Source organism: Acipenser ruthenus, chromosome 20, assembly GCF_902713425.1.
Source record: "Acipenser ruthenus chromosome 20, fAciRut3.2 maternal haplotype, whole genome shotgun sequence".
Lineage (NCBI taxonomy): Eukaryota > Metazoa > Chordata > Actinopteri > Acipenseriformes > Acipenseridae > Acipenser > Acipenser ruthenus.
The window spans coordinates 8,110,473-8,128,431 of NC_081208.1; the positions used below are offsets into that span (position 1 = coordinate 8,110,473).

General features: G+C 43.9%; 1 protein-coding gene across 5 annotated transcripts in view; it reads left to right on the top strand.

Moving 5' to 3' along the window:
• The window catches only part of LOC117425017 (coiled-coil domain-containing protein 30-like), a 38,278-nt gene that overhangs the window by 6,883 nt on the left and 13,436 nt on the right, over positions 1–17,959 (top strand). For 3 of the 5 annotated variants that reach the window (XR_009307863.1, XM_058993420.1, XM_058993422.1), the window contains exons 5-17: positions 4,167–4,256; positions 5,095–5,178; positions 7,850–7,997; positions 8,271–8,342; positions 8,894–9,009; positions 9,482–9,568; positions 10,642–10,745; positions 11,560–11,752; positions 12,318–12,434; positions 13,256–13,381; positions 15,693–15,809; positions 16,702–16,862; positions 17,362–17,548. Coding sequence is in view for 4 of the 5 variants with exons in the window: in XM_058993420.1 (XP_058849403.1) it covers positions 4,167–4,256; positions 5,095–5,178; positions 7,850–7,997; positions 8,271–8,342; positions 8,894–9,009; positions 9,482–9,568; positions 10,642–10,745; positions 11,560–11,752; positions 12,318–12,434; positions 13,256–13,381; positions 15,693–15,809; positions 16,702–16,862; positions 17,362–17,548 (1,602 nt within the window). In the remaining variant the exon portion in view is untranslated. The remainder of the gene's footprint in view (positions 1–4,166; positions 4,257–5,094; positions 5,179–7,849; positions 7,998–8,270; positions 8,343–8,893; positions 9,010–9,481; positions 9,569–10,641; positions 10,746–11,559; positions 11,753–12,317; positions 12,435–13,255; positions 13,382–15,692; positions 15,810–16,701; positions 16,863–17,361; positions 17,549–17,959) is intronic. The other 2 variants (XM_058993421.1, XM_058993423.1) reach the window with 2 other exon arrangements.

Sequence of the window (17,959 nt, forward strand, 5' to 3'; positions counted from 1 at the left end):
GTAACCCTGCCTGACCCTCAAACACACAGAGCTACACAGTAACCCTGCCTGACCCTCAAACACCCAGAGCTACACAGTAACCCTGCCTGACCCTCAAACACCCAGAGCTACACAGTAACCCTGCCTGACCCTCAAACACCCAGAGCTACACAGTAACCCTGCCTGACCCTCAAACACACAGAGCTACACAGTAACCCTGCCTGACCCTCAAACACACAGAGCTACACAGTAACCCTGCCTGACCCTCAAACACCCAGAGCTACACAGTAACCCTGCCTGACCCTCAAACACACAGAGCTACACAGTAACCCTGCCTGACCCTCAAACACACAGAGCTACACAGTAACCCTGCCTGACCCTCAAACACACAGAGCTACACAGTAACCCTGCCTGACCCTCAAACACACAGAGCTACACAGTAACCCTGCCTGACCCTCAAACACCCAGAGCTACACAGTAACCCTGCCTGACCCTCAAACACACAGAGCTACACAGTAACCCTGCCTGACCCTCAAACACCCAGAGCTACACAGTAACCCTGCCTGACCCTCAAACACCCAGAGCTACACAGTAACCCTGCCTGACCCTCAAACACACAGAGCTACACAGTAACCCTGCCTGACCCTCAAACACCCAGAGCTACACAGTAACCCTGCCTGACCCTCAAACACACAGAGCTACACAGTAACCCTGCCTGACCCTCAAACACCCAGAGCTACACAGTAACCCTGCCTGACCCTCAAACACCCAGAGCTACACAGTAACCCTGCCTGACCCTCAAACACACACAGCTACACAGTAACCCTGCCTGACCCTCAAACACACACAGCTACACAGTAACCCTGCCTGACACTCAAACACACAGAGCTACACAGTAACCCTACCTGACCCTCAAACACACAGAGCTACACAGTAACCCTGCCTGACCCTCAAACACACAGAGCTACACAGTAACCCTGCCTGACCCTCAAACACACAGAGCTACACAGTAGCCCTGCCTGACTGTCAAAGAAACACAGATCCTTTCATCCTTTCTCTCTGGGACTTGTGCTTCCTGGGTCCATTCCACTGCAACGTGGAGCAATGAGATACGCACCTGCATTGTGAGGGACTCTTATTCATAAACCTTCTGGCATACCCTTTTTTACTTTAACCAACTAACTGCCGTCCCCATTGAAAAAGTATTTCCCTAGAGCTTCCAAACAGTATGATTTAAAGTCGAAATATCTCGTTTCAATTCCAGCATTTTAAATGTGGTGTTAAACATGCCAGGTATACAAGGTAGTAAAGGTATGATTTAATCGGTGAATGAATTAGTTTGTGTTAGTTCCTCCGGAGTCCTTATCCTGGCTAAGAGTGCTTCCTACATCCAATATGGGGCAGAGTGTTCCAGGGAGAAGGAGTTATAGTTGCACCTGGTGTACTTAGACATGATGCTGAGAGCTCTGTTGAAGGCATAGAGATGCTCTAAACCAGGATGTGCTGGCTGAAAATGATACATAATGAATCTAAACTGTGACAACATCACATTAGTTAGGATAACTTCCAGGTTTCATACCCATATTAGATTACCCTTGAGAGTATAGCTAACAGAATAACCCCATAAATCTGACCTCTTGTGTACGTCCATGCATTTTATAGGTCTCAACAGTACAGATTTGAATGCTGTAGTAAACATGTGTTTTTGTTTTAAAAGATGATATCTGGTACTACCCTTGGTTAAAGAAACCTGTGTTTGCAAGCCATGCTTTCAGTTAGTGTTAGTGGAGAAATCATCCCTTTCAATGTCTTCTTTCCTTTTATTACCCATAAAAGCTAGTACCATTCTTTGGCCCTGAAGACACTGCTGAGATGAAATTACAGAGGGATGCGCAAGTGTCACATAGGAAAAGCATAGAAACTGAGAGCTTTCTTAACCTTATATATAGGCTTCAATCTTTTTTTTTTTTTGTTCAGTTCGGGGGTGTGTTTTTGTTTTTTATTATTAGAATCTGTTATTTTCGGTTATTAAAAATAAACAACGCTCAGACGCATCTATTTTCGGTTTGTATAATAAATTGCATGCACGTTTCACCAATACATATACAAACGTTAACTTACTGTGTTGAAGTGAGGACGTCCACATTTAGGATTCAGGCCATTTAGATAGAACTCTGGATGCATTTTGAATCCGAGAATTGTGAGAAGTATTTGGTTTTAATACTGCAGCTCACACATTGTACACATTGTCTTCCAACTCAACTCACTGCCTGGTTTATCAATATAGCTTATTGAATACAAGACCCTTAAATAACTGTACACAAACAATTACATGGGAAACACTAATGCACGACTGCACACTGTGTTTTCGGTTATTGTCGGTTACCAAAAAACTTCAAGCCCTACTTATATAGTACCAGATGTCATGTTTTAAAATAGAAACACGTCTGCTATAACGTGTTTATTTCAAAACCGCACATTCGAGACCTATGTAGCCATTGACTGGGCAAAACAGGAAAGGTGGACTGGAAATAGGAGTTTTTGCCACTGATCAACCCAAAAAAAGTCCATAATGTCAAAGTGAAAAAAAAATCTACAAATTGTTCTAAATGAATTACAAATACAAAACAGAAAATAATTGATTGCATAAGTATTCACCCCCTTGAGTCAATATTTGGTAGAGGCACCTTTGGCAGCAATTACAGCCATGAGTCTATTTGGATAAGTCTCTACCAGCTTTGCACATCTGGACACTGCAATTTTTGCCCATTCTTCTTTGCAAAATTGCTCAAGCTCCATCAAGTTGGATGGGGACCTTTGGTGAACAGCAATTTTCAACTCTTTCCACATATTCTCAATTGGATTGAGGTCCGGGCTTTGACTGGGCCACTCCAGGACATTGACCTTTTTGTTTTTAAGCCACTCCAGTGTGGCTTTGACTGTATGTTTGGGGTCATTGTCCTGCTGGAAGATGAATCTTCTCCCAAGTCTCTTGCAGACTTCAGCAGGTTTTCCTCCAGGATTTCTCTGTACTTTGCTGCATCCATTTTGCCCTCTATCTTCACAAGCTTTCCAGGCCCTGACGCAGATAAGCATCCCCATAGCATGATGCTGCCACCACCATGCTTCACGGTAGGGATGGTGTTCTCAGGATGTGGTGCGGTGTTAGGCTTGCGCCAAACATAGCGCTTAGCGTTGAGACCAAAAAGCTCTATTTTGGTCTCATCAAACCATAGAATCTTCTTCCACTTGGTCTCAGAGTCTCCCACATGCCTTCTGGCAAACTCTAGCCGAGATTTGATGTGAGTTTTTTTTTTCAACAATGGCTTTCTTTTTGCCACTCTCCCATGAAGGCCAGTTTTGTGAAGCACCCGGGCTATTGTTGCCGTATGCACAGTGTAACTCCTTTAGAGTTGCCATAGGCCTCTTGGTGGCCTCTCTGACTAGTGCCCTTCTCGCCCAAATACTCAGTTTCTGAGGACAGCCTGTTCTAGACAGATTCACAGTTGTGCCATATTATCTCAATTTCTTAATAATGGACTTTACTGTGCTCCAGGGGATATTCAATGCCTTGGAAATGTTTTTATATCCTACCCCTGATTGGTGCTTTTGAAGAACCTTATTCCGGATTTGCTTTGAGTGTTCCTTCGCCTTCATGATGTAGTTTTTGTTAGGAAATGTACTAACTGTGGGACCTCCCAGAGACAGGTGCATTTAACCTGAAATCATGTGAAACACCTTAATTGCACACAGGTGGACTCCATTCAACTAATTATGTGACTTCTAAAGACAATTGGTTGCACCAGAGCTTATTTAGGTGTGTCATAGCAAAGGGGGTGAATATTTATGCAATCAATTATTTTCTGTTTTATATTTGTAATTAATTTAGAACAATTTGTAGATTTTATTTTTCACTTTGACATTATGGACTTTTTTGTGTTGATCAGTGGCAAATACTCCTAATTAAATCAATTTCGATTCCATGTTGTAACACAATAAAATGTGGAAAAGTCCAAGGGGGGTGAATACTTTTGAGAGTCACTGTATTTTGTTGGCTACAATTGCTTTAAAGACTGCCATGTTAAAAACACATGGAGTGCCATGTCTTTAGGGCACCCAGAAGAAAGGGTTTGTAAAGAAGGGTTTACGTCAATGTGTGTAACACGTGCCTGCTCACCCACTGTTAGGAGGAGCTGGACCAGATTCGACAGACACTTGAAGAGGAGCTTCGGCAGCAGAGAGAGTCCATGCAGCGCACCAAAGAGACCATGAACAAGGTGAGTGATAGAGCAGAGCCTATTACTGGAGCTGAGGGGTGGAGCCAAGACCATAAACAAGGTGAGTGATACAGAGCAGAGCCTATTACTGGAGCTGAGGGGTGGAGCCAAGACCATAAACAAGGTGAGTGATACAGAGCAGAGCCTATTACTGGAGCTGAGGCGTGGAGCCAAGACCATAAACAAGGTGAGTGATACAGAGCAGAGCCTATTACTGGAGCTGAGGGGTGGAGCCAAGACCATGAACGACGTGAGTGATTACAGAGCAGAGCCTATTACTGGAGCTGAGGGGTGGAGCCAAGACCGTGAACGAAGTGAGTGATACAGAACAGAGCCTGTTACTGGAGCTGAGGGGTGGAACCAAGACCATGAACGAGGTGAGGGACACAGAGCAAATCCTGTTACTGGAGCTGAGGGGTGGAGCCAAGGAGGCTGGCTCATGCGCTGACCTGCAGACAGAGCCAGATTAGTCCATAGACACAATTTGATATTCATAAAAATATATATTAAAAACTTGAACTTTAAAAAACATGTTTGAACAAATGTATGTTCAAGTTTTGTCCCTGGATCTCAAAACATGCTTTTCGCATTTCTTAGAAAACCTGGTGTTTTTTTAAAAAGATTTTGTGTGGCTTTCCTTTTGTTGATTTTTTGTTTTATTTTTGTAGACATTTACAAAACTGGAGTTTCAAAGCAGGTTTCAAAGCAGGTTTGCTTGTGTTAAGTGCTCCCCTAGACCCTGCAGTGTGCACCCTGTTCCAGGCTGTGCAGGGATGGCAGTGCAGTGACGTGCACTCTGTTCTCAGTGATGACGTTATCCACATTGTCTCTCCACAAGGACCCCCTGTCCCCAGCCACGAGCTCCTGGAAGAAGCTGTTTGGAGTCCATACGGCAGCACAGGGTGCCCATGCTGGTGCTTCAGTATGTCCATCTTCCCTCCTGCTACCTGCACTAGAGCTCTCTACTGACCATTGTACGACAGCCCCAATGAACCTCTACTAACCACTGCACCATGGCCCCTATGAGTCTCTACTGACCACTGCACCATGGCCCCTATGAGTCTCTGCTGACCACTGCACCACGGCCCCTATGAGCCTCTACTAACCATTGCACCAAGGTCACAAAGACCTTCTAATGACCAAGCATCCCGGGCTGAGCAGGACCACCACAGGCACATCAATACAGAGATTAGTCTTGCTATAGGAGGCAAAAACACATGGTCTTTGAACAATTGAAACCATTTATAATCCCATTGTATAAATATCGCACACTAATACGGTATCATGGTAGAGTACTGCAGTCTGTGTAGGTGTGTAGGACCTGGCAAAATGTATGGAAATGTTACCACTGTGGTAAAGCTCCAGCTATCATTGCATTGCAGTGCCATCGCATTGTCATTGAAGATTGGTCAGTAAAGGAATACAGCTTGAGAGTCAGAGTGTTAGCTGTTTGTATGTTTTGCCTGTGGTGCCCTGCTCCAGACCAGCACTAACTCCATTAACCAGAGTGGCGGTGATGAAGGTGTAGCTCACTCACTCCCACAGGTCCTGGCATGAGCTCTCCAGCTCCAGACAGTGTGCATGTTCCCAGCTCCATTAACCACCAAGCACCAACCAACTCGGTGTAACATCACGTCAGGGAAAGCCTGGGTCAGAGTCGGCTAGATCCTGTACTACATGTAACCCCAGGGTTTTATTAGAAATAAACTGGGATCCGAGGGTTAACCTGCACAGTTACACCTTGTAGGAATTAGCCTGGGCATGAAATACATTTACAGCTAAAACTGTAATCCCAATATCTGATTTTATTAGAAAACAATATTTCTATAACTTTAGTGGTGGTGTCTTACATTCAGGTAAACCATGTGCAGGTATAACTAACCATAAGTTTGAATCACTCAATCGTCTAAACCTCTGATTTATTTATATATATATATATATATATATATATATATATATATATATATATATAAAGCTGCTGTTACATGTAGTTCTTGGAACGACGTTCATACAGACACAGTGGAGCTCAGAAGCATCGACACTCTCTTAAACAAAAGCAAACTTACTGAGCTGATGAACAGGACACTTGAGATATTTTTCAATAGGTTTTTGCCGTTTATCTAAATAATTAAATAAATCGGTGAAGCTTTACTGTACTGTAAATGTATATTTCACACATGAATCTACGGGTGTGTAAAATACTGTACCTATACATTTACACATCAAGCCACACAAGTTTGTTTCTGTTATCCAGAGAGTGCCACTGTGTATGAGTGACTCTGTATTAAAACAGCTGTGAGGGGGAATGCTGAATCAGCCTATATTGCTTGTCCCCTCTGTCTCAGCATTCTCTCTCTACCCCTCTCTCAAACCCTGCCCCACTTCCTTGCTGATTTATAAACTCTTTCCGTCTCTCAGCTCCCCTCTCTCTTTCTAACCCCATCTCTCCTTCTAGCCCCTGTCTCTCTACCCCTCTCTCAAACCCTCTCTCTACCCCTCTTTGTCTCTTGTGTCTGTCCTTCTCTACCCCCTCTATCTCTCTCTACCCCTCTAACTCCTCTGTACCCCTCTCTGGCTCCTCTCTGTCTCAGGGATCGCCTCTCTAACTCATCTATGTCTCTCTCTACCCCTCTAACTCCTCTCTGTTTCTGGGATGCCCTCTCTCTAACTCCTCTCTGTCTCTGGGATCCCCTCTCTGTAACTGCTCTCTGTCTCTGAGATCCCCTCTCTGTAACTCCTCTCTGTCTCTGGGATCCCCTCTCTGTAACTCCTCTCTGTCTCTGGGATTCCCTCTCTGTAACTCCTCTCTGTAACTCCTCTCTGTCTCTGGGATCCCTCTCTGTAACTCCTCTCTGTCTCTGAGATCCCCTCTCTGTAACTCCTCTCTGTCTCTGGGATCCCCTCTCTGTAACTCCTCTCTGTCTCTGGGATCCCCTCTCTGTAACTCCTCTCTGTCTCTGGGATCCCCTCTCTGTAACTGCTCTCTGTCTCTGGGATCCCCTCTCTGTAACTGCTCTCTGTCTCCGGGATCCCCTCTCTGTAACTGCTCTCTGTCTCGGGGATCCCCTCTCTGTAACTCCTCTCTGTCTCTGGGATCCCCTCTCTGTAACTGCTCTCTGTCTCTGGGATCCCCTCTCTGTAACTGCTCTCTGTCTCTGGGATCCCCTCTCTGTAACTCCTCTCTGTCTCTGGGATCCCCTCTCTGTAACTCCTCTCTGTCTCTGGGATCCCCTCTCTGTAACTGCTCTCTGTCTCGGGGATCCCCTCTCTGTAACTCCTCTCTGTCTCTGGGATCCCCTCTCTGTAACTGCTCTCTGTCTCTGGGATCCCCTCTCTGTAACTGCTCTCTGTCTCTGGGATCCCCTCTCTGTAACTCCTCTCTGTCTCTGGGATCCCCTCTCTGTAACTCCTCTCTGTCTCTGGGATCCCCTCTCTGTAACTGCTCTCTGTCTCGGGGATCCCCTCTCTGTAACTCCTCTCTGTCTCTGGGATCCCCTCTCTGTAACTGCTCTCTGTCTCTGGGATCCCCTCTCTGTAACTCCTCTCTGTCTCTGGGATCCCCCCTCTCTCTGACCTGCCACACTCCCTTGCAGACCCACGATGCCGAGCTGTCGAGTGAGCGGCGGCGGCGGGAGTGTGCGGAGCGGGATCTGGACGAAGCGTCTCGCCGGCTCTCCATGGCGCACGAGGAGATCCGCAGGCTGACCGACGAGCTGGACATCTCCAGGAAGGCAAGCAGCGGTGAGCAGTGCAGCAGGGAGATGCAGCTTTTATACATTACAGAATGCACGCACAATGAATGACTGTGAGGGCAGCCTGTTTACTCTAGAGAGTGTGTGCGTTGCACAGATCACATTGCATTAGACATTTCAGTGATATTCAGTAGCAAATAACATATGTTTTGAAATTTGCAGCAACATGTAATAGTATCAAATTATAATATTTAATATTGTTGCAAGTTTAATGATATTATAGCGGGTATTTGTAATGCTTGTGGTTGTTCTCTCCTGTCAGACCCGGAGCTGCAGAGAGCACGTCAGGAGGTGGAGCAGCTGCGAGTGGAAGTAGAGGAGCTGAAGGAGAGCGGTAGGGTTTTCAATAAAATACAGTGTGCCATTAACCATCACAGCTCTCAACCAAGAATCACAGGAATGCTGTACATTGAATGCATTCCATTTCTAATCCCATTACTAACTTCAGCAAGGCTTCTGTGGCTTGAGCACTGCTTAGCAGCTGGCACATAGAGACCATGAGTGGTAGGATATTGTCAAAGCACACTACATGATGCCATTCCTATTTAAGTATATTTCTAACATATTTAGGTGACACTCTAGGTAAATGTGTTAAGAATGGCTGAAAATGGATTGTATTTGAGGCGTGCAGAACATCTGTCCCGAACTCCCTCTTAAGAGCATCAATAGAAGTAGGAAAGATCACTGCGACTACAATACACGATACTGGCCACTAGGAGGCGGTGTTCGCTGAGAGAGAGAGAAAACCTGCAAAGTCATTTCAGATTTAGTGCAGGCTCATATAAAATCACTTTGGATAACCTTTTTTTTATTACTATATGTAAGTGTAGTAGCACATTCAGGAAGCTTGTAAATGTGAAGTAACACGTATGCCTGTGTCCTCAGACCTCCTGGAGCTGCAGAGGGTCAAGGAGCACAACGTGAGGCTGGATAAAGAGATCCTGTCTCTGCGGAGCCGCGTGCGCTCGCTGGACTCGGAGAGGAAGACCCTGCTCCAGACGGTGGGTTCTTTACAGCATCAACCCATTACACACTGTCGTTACAACAGCAACAAACTCTTATCATATGTATCATCAGTGTGAGGGTGAATCTGCCTCTTCCATTTCAACTGCTGATCTCATAAACCCTTTGAGATGCGCACTTTTTTTTTCAATGTTGTGAAAACTCCTGCAAAGTCTAACGGCACCCTCCACTTTGACCTATGACGTATGTTTAGATGATAAAGACCTAATGCTTTGACATATTGTCAAGCCTGTCTATAACATACATCCCCCATTACCAGGACTGTCAATTCAAAATAAGAGCTTTTAATGTTTTACCCCAATTTGGCTGTAAAATGCATTTTCTCTACTAGCCAACAGAGAAGGAAAAGCATGAGCCCATCATAGTTTATTCTAATATACTGAACTGTTACACACGACCAGTGTATGTTTAAAAAGGCACATGAATATATGTTTCAAATTAATTTTAAAGGTGGAAAAACTGAAGGAGGAGGTGCAGCAAAACCAGGTCAGAGAGACTGTGTCAGAGCTTGAGTCTGTGCCTCTACAGCTGGACCAGGTAAATTCAGGGCTTCAGCAATCATGTCTCTCAAAGGTAAATTCAGAGAACTCTGTCTAGCAGACTAATGTGTCAGCAAGCATCTCTCTCAGAGTGCAGAACTGGTAAATTCAGGGCTTCAGCAAGCGTCTTTCTCACAGTGTAGCACAGGTAAATTCAGGGCTTCAGCAAGCATCTCTCACAGTGTAGCACAGGTAAATTCAGGTCTTCAGCAAGCGTCTCTCTCACAGTGTAGCACAGGTAAATTCAGGGCTTCAGCAAGCGTCTCTCTCACAGTGTAGCACAGGTAAATTCAGGGCTTCAGCAAGCGTCTCTCTCACAGTGTAGCACAGGTAAATTCAGGGCTTCAGCAAGCGTCTCTCTCACAGTGTAGCACAGGTAAATTCAGGTCTTCAGCAAGCGTCTCTCTCACAGTGTAGCACAGGTAAATTCAGGGCTTCAGCAAGCATATATTGTAATTGGTGTTTTTTTTTTTTAATAACTTTGAAATAGCTTCAGTCCAGTGCTATCCTTTATAGAAGTGAACCACTTTAAATATACATTGGCATTTTGCAGTGCTTTTCCAATGCTTGTATCATGTAATGAACATGCTTAACCATGTACATGTTTCCTTTGCCATGACTTATACCTGTAAGGAATAATTGACAATCAATCAACACTCTGACTCTATAACAATGCTGTACATACAGTACAATTACAATGCATTCTGTAATAAGGGTTGCATTCATTTTACTCTCTCCATTATGTAAACAATAATTTTACTGTACTGTACCCCCGGGACATGTATGTCTTTATGCAACATACATGATTATAAAAATAATCATATGACTTGGTGCTGGGCTGCACAGTCAGATATACATAGATTTTAAGCAGAAGAGATTCCAGAATAGACAGGTTCTGATTGTAGAGGGTATCACACCATTCATTTCAATAGAGATTTGATTGGGACCCACAAATTATACCTATTCTGAGGATTAGACAGGTTTTACTGAGAGAAGTCTTGTGACAATATTACACTCAAACATTTCCATTCATGTCTCTTCTCATGTGCTTTGTGGTCTCCTCTCCTGCAGACTGAACCCAAACTCCTCAGCCAGGATCGTGCCACTGCTTCCCTGACACAGGCAGCGTGTGCTGGAGACACAGAGAACGATGCCCACCAGCAAATCCATGAGAGGTACAAAATCCCGTGGAAGTCACGTACAGCATGGGGGCTTTGTTAAAATACATGCTGATGCACAGGGTTATATATAAAACAATCTGAGATCACGTGCAAAGTGCAGTGTGAGCACAAGTGCTCCCACCCCTGGCCTCAGGCCAGTTAGAACTGGCAGGGCTGATGGTGTTGCAGGGCAGGTTTGAGCAGCGCTCGCTGGAGGCTCCCATGCTGCTTGACTATAGTCAATGCCTTTGTAAGCATACTTTGAACAATCATTTGTAATCATAACTTCACAATCACAGACATTTTAAAGAAAAATAAATCTGTTCGATAGCCACATGAGCTACCTAACCTCCTATTAGAGCGTTGGCTTCCATTTTAATTTAAACCTTTAGGATCAAACCCAATTAAACATTTAAACTGGGACGTATTAGAAATACTGGTAACCAATCAGAAAAGCCGTCATGACCAGCTGATTTACTAAGCATTCAGTCATGTGATGCAATCGGCATACAGGTTATACGCCTATATATAGATACAGAAACATGCTTTATCAGGCTTACTTCAAGCTGGCAACACCAACCCTGGGGTCGCTAGAGTCAGATATACAATACGTTTAAGTTTTGTCTCACAGCTTCAGTTACACAGGGTTTTGTGTGCAAAGATAAACACAAATCCAGCACATCCCTACAGACCGCTTCAGCACCCGCTTCTTTTGGTACCCTTTAATTGGATATGGAAGAAACAGTGAATATGAAATAAACTGGCCTTCACTGTAAACTTGCTACTGTGTAAACACTAAGCCCGTGTGTTCCTGTCCTGTCCCTGGCAGGTGTCGTCAGGAGCTGCAGGACCGGGGCTGCCAGGTTCAGGAGCTGCGCAGGAAGCTGCTCAAGCTGCAGAGAGAGCATGAGGAGCTGGGGGAGCGCAACGAGGAGCTGGAGTCCATCCTGGGAGAGACACAGAACCGAACCAAAGAGGAGAGGGAGCGATTCGAGAGCGAGACTGAGGGGCTGCACAGGAAGGTCAGGCTTCAGGGATATGCATTCAGAATCGGAAGAAACGGAGTCCAGGAGACAAACGTGTTGGCTTGTGCCTTCTGCAGTGTGCTGACTAAGAGCTGTATGTGGGGTATTATTATATCAGTGAGGCATGACAGCACCCCTCTGTGAGAGCACCCTTCATTGTGATCAGTGTGTTTATACTGAGGGAGCAGGAGTGGGGTAGAGGTGTGACAGTGTGCTTGAGAAGGGGATAGGTGGAAAATGTGGGACACGCGATTTGAGCGTCTGAAGCTATGGTGATGCATTCAGACCTGACTGCGTGTGTATATATATAATATATATATATATATATATATATATATATATATTATATATAGACACACACAGTATTTATATATAATATTTATAGTTAAGTTTATTGGCAGTGTAAAAATGACAGGTCAATGTGAAAAGGTAAGCAAGAAGGATCCAGCACCATCACATATTACACGTCTAAACAAAACATTTAGAAACCAAGGATTTCAACAGGAATAAAAAAGATACGTCATTGAATTAGTTTTTTTTCGATTTCACGTTTCCCCTCCAGATCACAGGGCTGGATGCAGAGCTGTCCAGACTGCGTAAGAAACAGCAGCAATGGGAGGGGAAGGGTGTGGCTGTGCCCAGCTCTGAGATGAGTGATGCAGAGCAGGCCCTGCAGCAGGTGAGTGGGGGGAGCGGCGTCTCATCCTGCTGGCCTCTGATTGCAGTGCAGCAGGACTTGTGCAATGCTCAGACCCTGATAAACATTCAATTATTACACAGCAGCAGCACAAATCCATCCCAAACCATGGAAATATACGCTCAGCCATGAAGTCATACTGCTAAACGTATTACTAAAGCCATGCAGTTATACTGCCTTCAGCGTGTGCAAATATTCCCTAGGTAACCAGACGCAGCTGCAGGATTATTCTACATATAGTACATGGTTAGTGCACTTGTAGGGCATTTTGTTTCTTTAAGGATAATGGCATTGCTGTGGTGTGTTACGAGGTTATAATAGAACACCTAAGTCAATAAATCATGAGACTGGAGGACGTTATTTGAACAAGGGAGTTCCGTTACTAAGAATACATCATAGAAATAGCATACTACAACTTCTTTTTTTTTTATTTTTGTTTGTCTGAAAATACTCATTGTAGTTCAATAAAAGAGTGACGTTCTTGAGAGCAGGGCTCGAGCATCCATGGCAGCAGGTGTCATTAAATAGTGTCATCTGAGCCGTGCTTTGTTTGCCTTTCCATTATTGAGTGATAACAGAACAGCTGACCACCATAGAAAGCAGTGGGAGAGCAGTGTCTGGTTGTTGAGTAATTTAATCTTTTGCGTGTTTTTGAAGAGTGCATGATTATCTATTCAATGATATAAAGGTGTTTTGTAACAAATACCACACCTCCAGTACCACAAACCAGCACAGGTCTTTCATTTTATGTCAAGCCAGAGTGTGTCTTCCTAATAACAAATGGGGTCTCTTTGAACCCCTAGCAGCTGAAGAGCAGCCGAGATAGGGAGGCGGTGTTGGAGGGGTGTCTGACGGAGGAGAAGGAGTGGAGGAAGCAGCTGGAGGCGGATCTGAGTGCTGCACAGAGCGCGCTGAAGAAGAGCAAGGAGGTACTGTCAACACAAAACCTCTTCTTAGTTGAGAATTGGAATGGAATTTCAATAGCACAAGCTCTGAGAGTCATGGTGATGATAAGGTGTCAGGAAGCAGTGGCTTAAACTTATACAGTACAGTATTTCATGTTAGATTTTGAAATGTCACATTTTTCAGTTTTTTCATAAAGCATATGGAGAACTACAAAGCGGTGTGGGCGTTTGAACTGGGTCTCTGTTTTTACCGTGGTGTTATTTCTTGATTTTAGTATTGGTCTTAATTATTATATTACACATTTTTATCACTTTCAAATTATATATCGCCTAGGGTGGTGTGACAGGATGGCTCGCAGTGGTGACGTCACGGACCAGGAAGTAACTGAAACCAAAACAATGGATGGGCGGGTGAAGCTGAATGCTATGGCACTCAGCTTAATTTATTAACTAAATAAACAAAACAAAAGATTTAAACAAACAACAAAACACAAAACAAAAAGGCGCGATGGCCAAACAAATAGAAACAAGTATATTTTTAAATATAGCAATTGTTCTTTATCTCCTCGCTCGCTCTCTCTCTCCGCTCTCCCGTACTCTCCTCTCTACGCTCCAACCTCGCAGAACGAACAGCTGCAGGTTCTTATACTCTGGCCGAGGGGTTAACTAGTTAATTATCTTATTACCCCTCGGCCAGAGTCTGCACGCGTTTGGTAAGGATGCATGACTGTCAGCTAGTTACATAATCAGTAGCTGATCAGTCATGCATCCTCACAGGGTTTTTAAATATAAGTAATAAAAGACTTGGCGCTTTTATCCGCGCCGCAAACAAAAATACAAATAATAATACATAGGGACGGGACACTCCGCCACAGGTGGGTACATTATTGTGTTCATACTTTAAATGAAATGTTTTGGATTTAATTTAATCATTAATGTATTTTCTTATTTATGGATATATTTTCTTAGTTATGTAAAGTGCTCTGAGATGCCTTTTGATGTGAAGTGTGCTATATAAATAAAGACTGATTGATTATTAACATAAAATTATACAGGTTTCATTCGACTTTATGAAGCAAAATTAGTTAATTCTATAAGGTGATGCAAAACCTTTGGCCATAGCTATATCTATGTCTGTCTGTCTGTCTGTCTATTAGGGCTGTCACTAGATTAAAATGTTTGATCGGTTAATCTATAAGTATTAGTTGATTAATCGGTTGATTAATTCGTCCACATTTTTAATAAAGGTAACAATCTTTAATTTTATTTAAAAGAATAGGCATATAATATATTTATTACCACATTAATGTTTTTGTTTTTTTTTATTTTTTATTTCCAAAGTAGCTTAGTTTGACACATTTGGGGCTACCCCAAGAATAATTCAAACTTTGGTAATTCAATGTAGTCTCACTTTAACATGAAGGGATTTATTTATGTATTTATGTAAATGTAAGCTATCTTAATTTAAGAAATGAGCGTACTGTATTGTATTTAGTGTATGTTCATCCACAACTTTAGCACTCAATTATAAATCTTACGTAAAACTGTTAAAAAAAAAAAAAAACAATAACTGTGTACAATTCTACCCATATACCATGTTTATTTAGTTTTCATCTCTTCCTGTAAAAGTGAGACTAGTTGGAATTATTCTCCAGGGTAGCCCCAGTTGTGTCAGATATATAAATAAAATGATCAGACCATCTGATTTATTTATTTACATTTCAGAAGTTCAAAAGCAGATCTTCTTCAGATGGGCTTGGGGTAAAATTAATTTTCTGAATTGTGATGGAGACATTCGCAAGACAACCCCAAGCCAAACAAGAAAAGATTTCAGGGTTCTAAAAATGTAACTGACCCCAAGCCGATTGGATCCACCTGGTCCTGATAGGGTCGTATTGCGGCTTGGGGTCCTATTAGGGTCCCTGAGGGGTCCCTTGGTAAAGGCATGACCTTGTGGGGTACAGAGTGTGTCATACAGTCAGAGGGGCGCATGTTCCTTGCTGTGTCAAGTTGCTAGAGATTCCCCAAGAGCGTCACTTGGCTTTGGCACTCTTCCAGGTTAGGCAGACAGTGGCCCCTACTGTCCAGGTTCCCGATGCACTCTAAATCAGGGTAACTGGTTAATTTAAGTGTGCCATGCCAAATAAATAAAATAACATAAAGAAGTATTGCATGACGTTCTCTTGTTGTAGTCTGTTCAGTTTGGATGGAAACGGACATCCACAGATATATACCTGAATCTCCCACGTGATGAATCAAAAAGTATGTAAACAAGCCTCAGCAATTTGCCCTCAGTGAGGTGACGTGTCTGTCTGCTGTGTCTGCTGTTTGTCAGGAGCTGCAGCGGTGTGGGGCAGAGATGCAGAGTCTCCGTGCCTCAGTGGAGGAGAGCAGCGCCCTGAATGCCAGCCTCACCCAGGCCCGGGAGGAGAAGACCCTGCTGGAGAGGAAGGTGAGAGCCAGGGTTATCGAGGAGAATACACTGGCAGTGTTACAAGACTCAAGCATGTGCCCAAGTCAATTGTTTCTAGATTTATTAGATGAAAAGCTGTATATTTCCATACTGTTCCAACAGAACCATAAGATAGATATATTAATGAAACAATGGGCTTCTGGCAGACAGTGTTGGGTTTATTATGTGTAGTCACTGACTACTTTCAGAAGTCACAACCCTCAGTTGCTTCTAGTCACATAAGAGTTGCCATTCCTTGAAGACATTTCTACAGTGGTAGTTTTTCTTGGTACCCCAGTTGCAGCTGTAATGTAAGTCAGAACGTTGTCATCTCGTGCAGTTTGGGTGAGAGGACTGTAAAGCCGAGCTGAGACATACATTTGATACACAGGCTATAGTACTGAACTCACCGAATCCTTAACAGTGATTGGTTGATTCCTCAAACATGGTTTATGATCTGAATACAAATACTTCTAGTTGGGCAACAATATTTTTTTGCTTCAAACTAATTTACAGCCAACAACGCACTGCTCTAGACCTTACTGTATCTTCCGAAATACTGTAAGACACTTAATAAGTTTGATTTGAAGACATTGGAAAAGATTTGTAGTCGAAACATTTGTCACTAAACTTACTTTTCTTTTAAGTATTTATAAATGTAGTGCTGTAATATAAAGTATATATAAATATAGTTCTGGATGATCTTCTCAATTACGTGCCTACGTTATTTCCAGTTGGTCCTAACAAAACGCCACAGCCTGTATCTGTGAACAGAAAAGCAAGTGGCAGTACTGCAGACCAGTGTTTTCTATATGGGGGTGCAGGAGGGCCTAGATATGAGCCAGACTGAATGCTGGTTAAAATCCCAAGTAACCCTGTTTGTGGCGCCCAGGTTTGTGAGCTGGAGCTGAGTGCAAAGCGGCTGGAGGGAGACGTGGAGCAGCACAGGGCAGCATGCAGCCAGGCCAAGGAGGAGCTGAGGAAGTGCAGGGAGAGGGAGGCAGAGCTGAGAGGAGAGCTGCACAGAGCGGAGGGGGAACACAGCACATTACGGTAAGCAAGCCAGGCCTCAGCTAGAGAGCACCTACACACTGCAGCTTCATCCACTTCTCACACGCCTAGCTTAAAGAAACATAGGAAGAACAACGAACTGCATAAAACAGCCAGAAACAACTTGCAGGAAAGAGACTATTGTTTGGAGTAGTTACTTGGTCGTTTTCTGCAGCTGATATGATTTTATTTGCTCATGCTTTAAAATAGACTTGCGGCTGTCAAAAAAACGGTGTTGGGAAACAGTTAAAAAGGCAAACAAATGCATGGGTGAAGACTGAGGGAACTGCATTTAGAAGAAGTAGGGTGGACTTGATTGAAGTCTTTAAAATCTTAAAAGTAGTTGACAAAGTTAACCCTAGTGGCCAATACCAGGATGAGACACAAATAAAGGTTGGAGACACTTCTCCACACAGAGAGTGGCGAGGGTATGGAATGGAGTAACTTGCCATGTTGTTGATGCTGAATGGTCTCCTCTTGTTGTGAATGCTCCCTGTGGCAGGGGGGAGGTGCTGGAGAGCCGTGCCCAGGGGGCCTCCCCGCAGCAGCGGCTGAGCGAGAGTGTGCATGAGCGGCTGGGCCTGGAGCTGCAGAGCCACAGACTGAGGCAGGGGACAGGGAGGGAGGCCAACCCAGAACAGCCCCAGCACAGGCCCTCCCACAGAGTTACGGGGAAGGGAGTCAACCAGGTATGGCCCTCGTGGGACTCCACATTAATAATTCTAAATGTGTGCCAGGAACAATTGGATATTGTTGGGCAGCAGTGTGGAGTAGTGGTTAGGGCTCTGGACTCTTGATCGGAGGGTCGTGGGTTCAATCCCAGGTGGGGGACACTGCTGCTGTACCCTTGAGCAAGGTACTTTACCTAGATTGCTCCAGTAAAAACCCAACTGTATAAATGGGTAATTGTATATAAAAAATAATGTGATATCTTGTAACAGTTGTAAGTCGCCCTGGATTAAGGGCGTCTGCTAAGAAATAAAAGGAAAAAATATATATATATTTGAACTGTGCCGATTGGTCCTCAAGGGGGCAGTGGAGAGCATTAAGTGTGTGGATCAGGAGAATGATACAATATGAGTGGGCGCCATTCAGCCCGT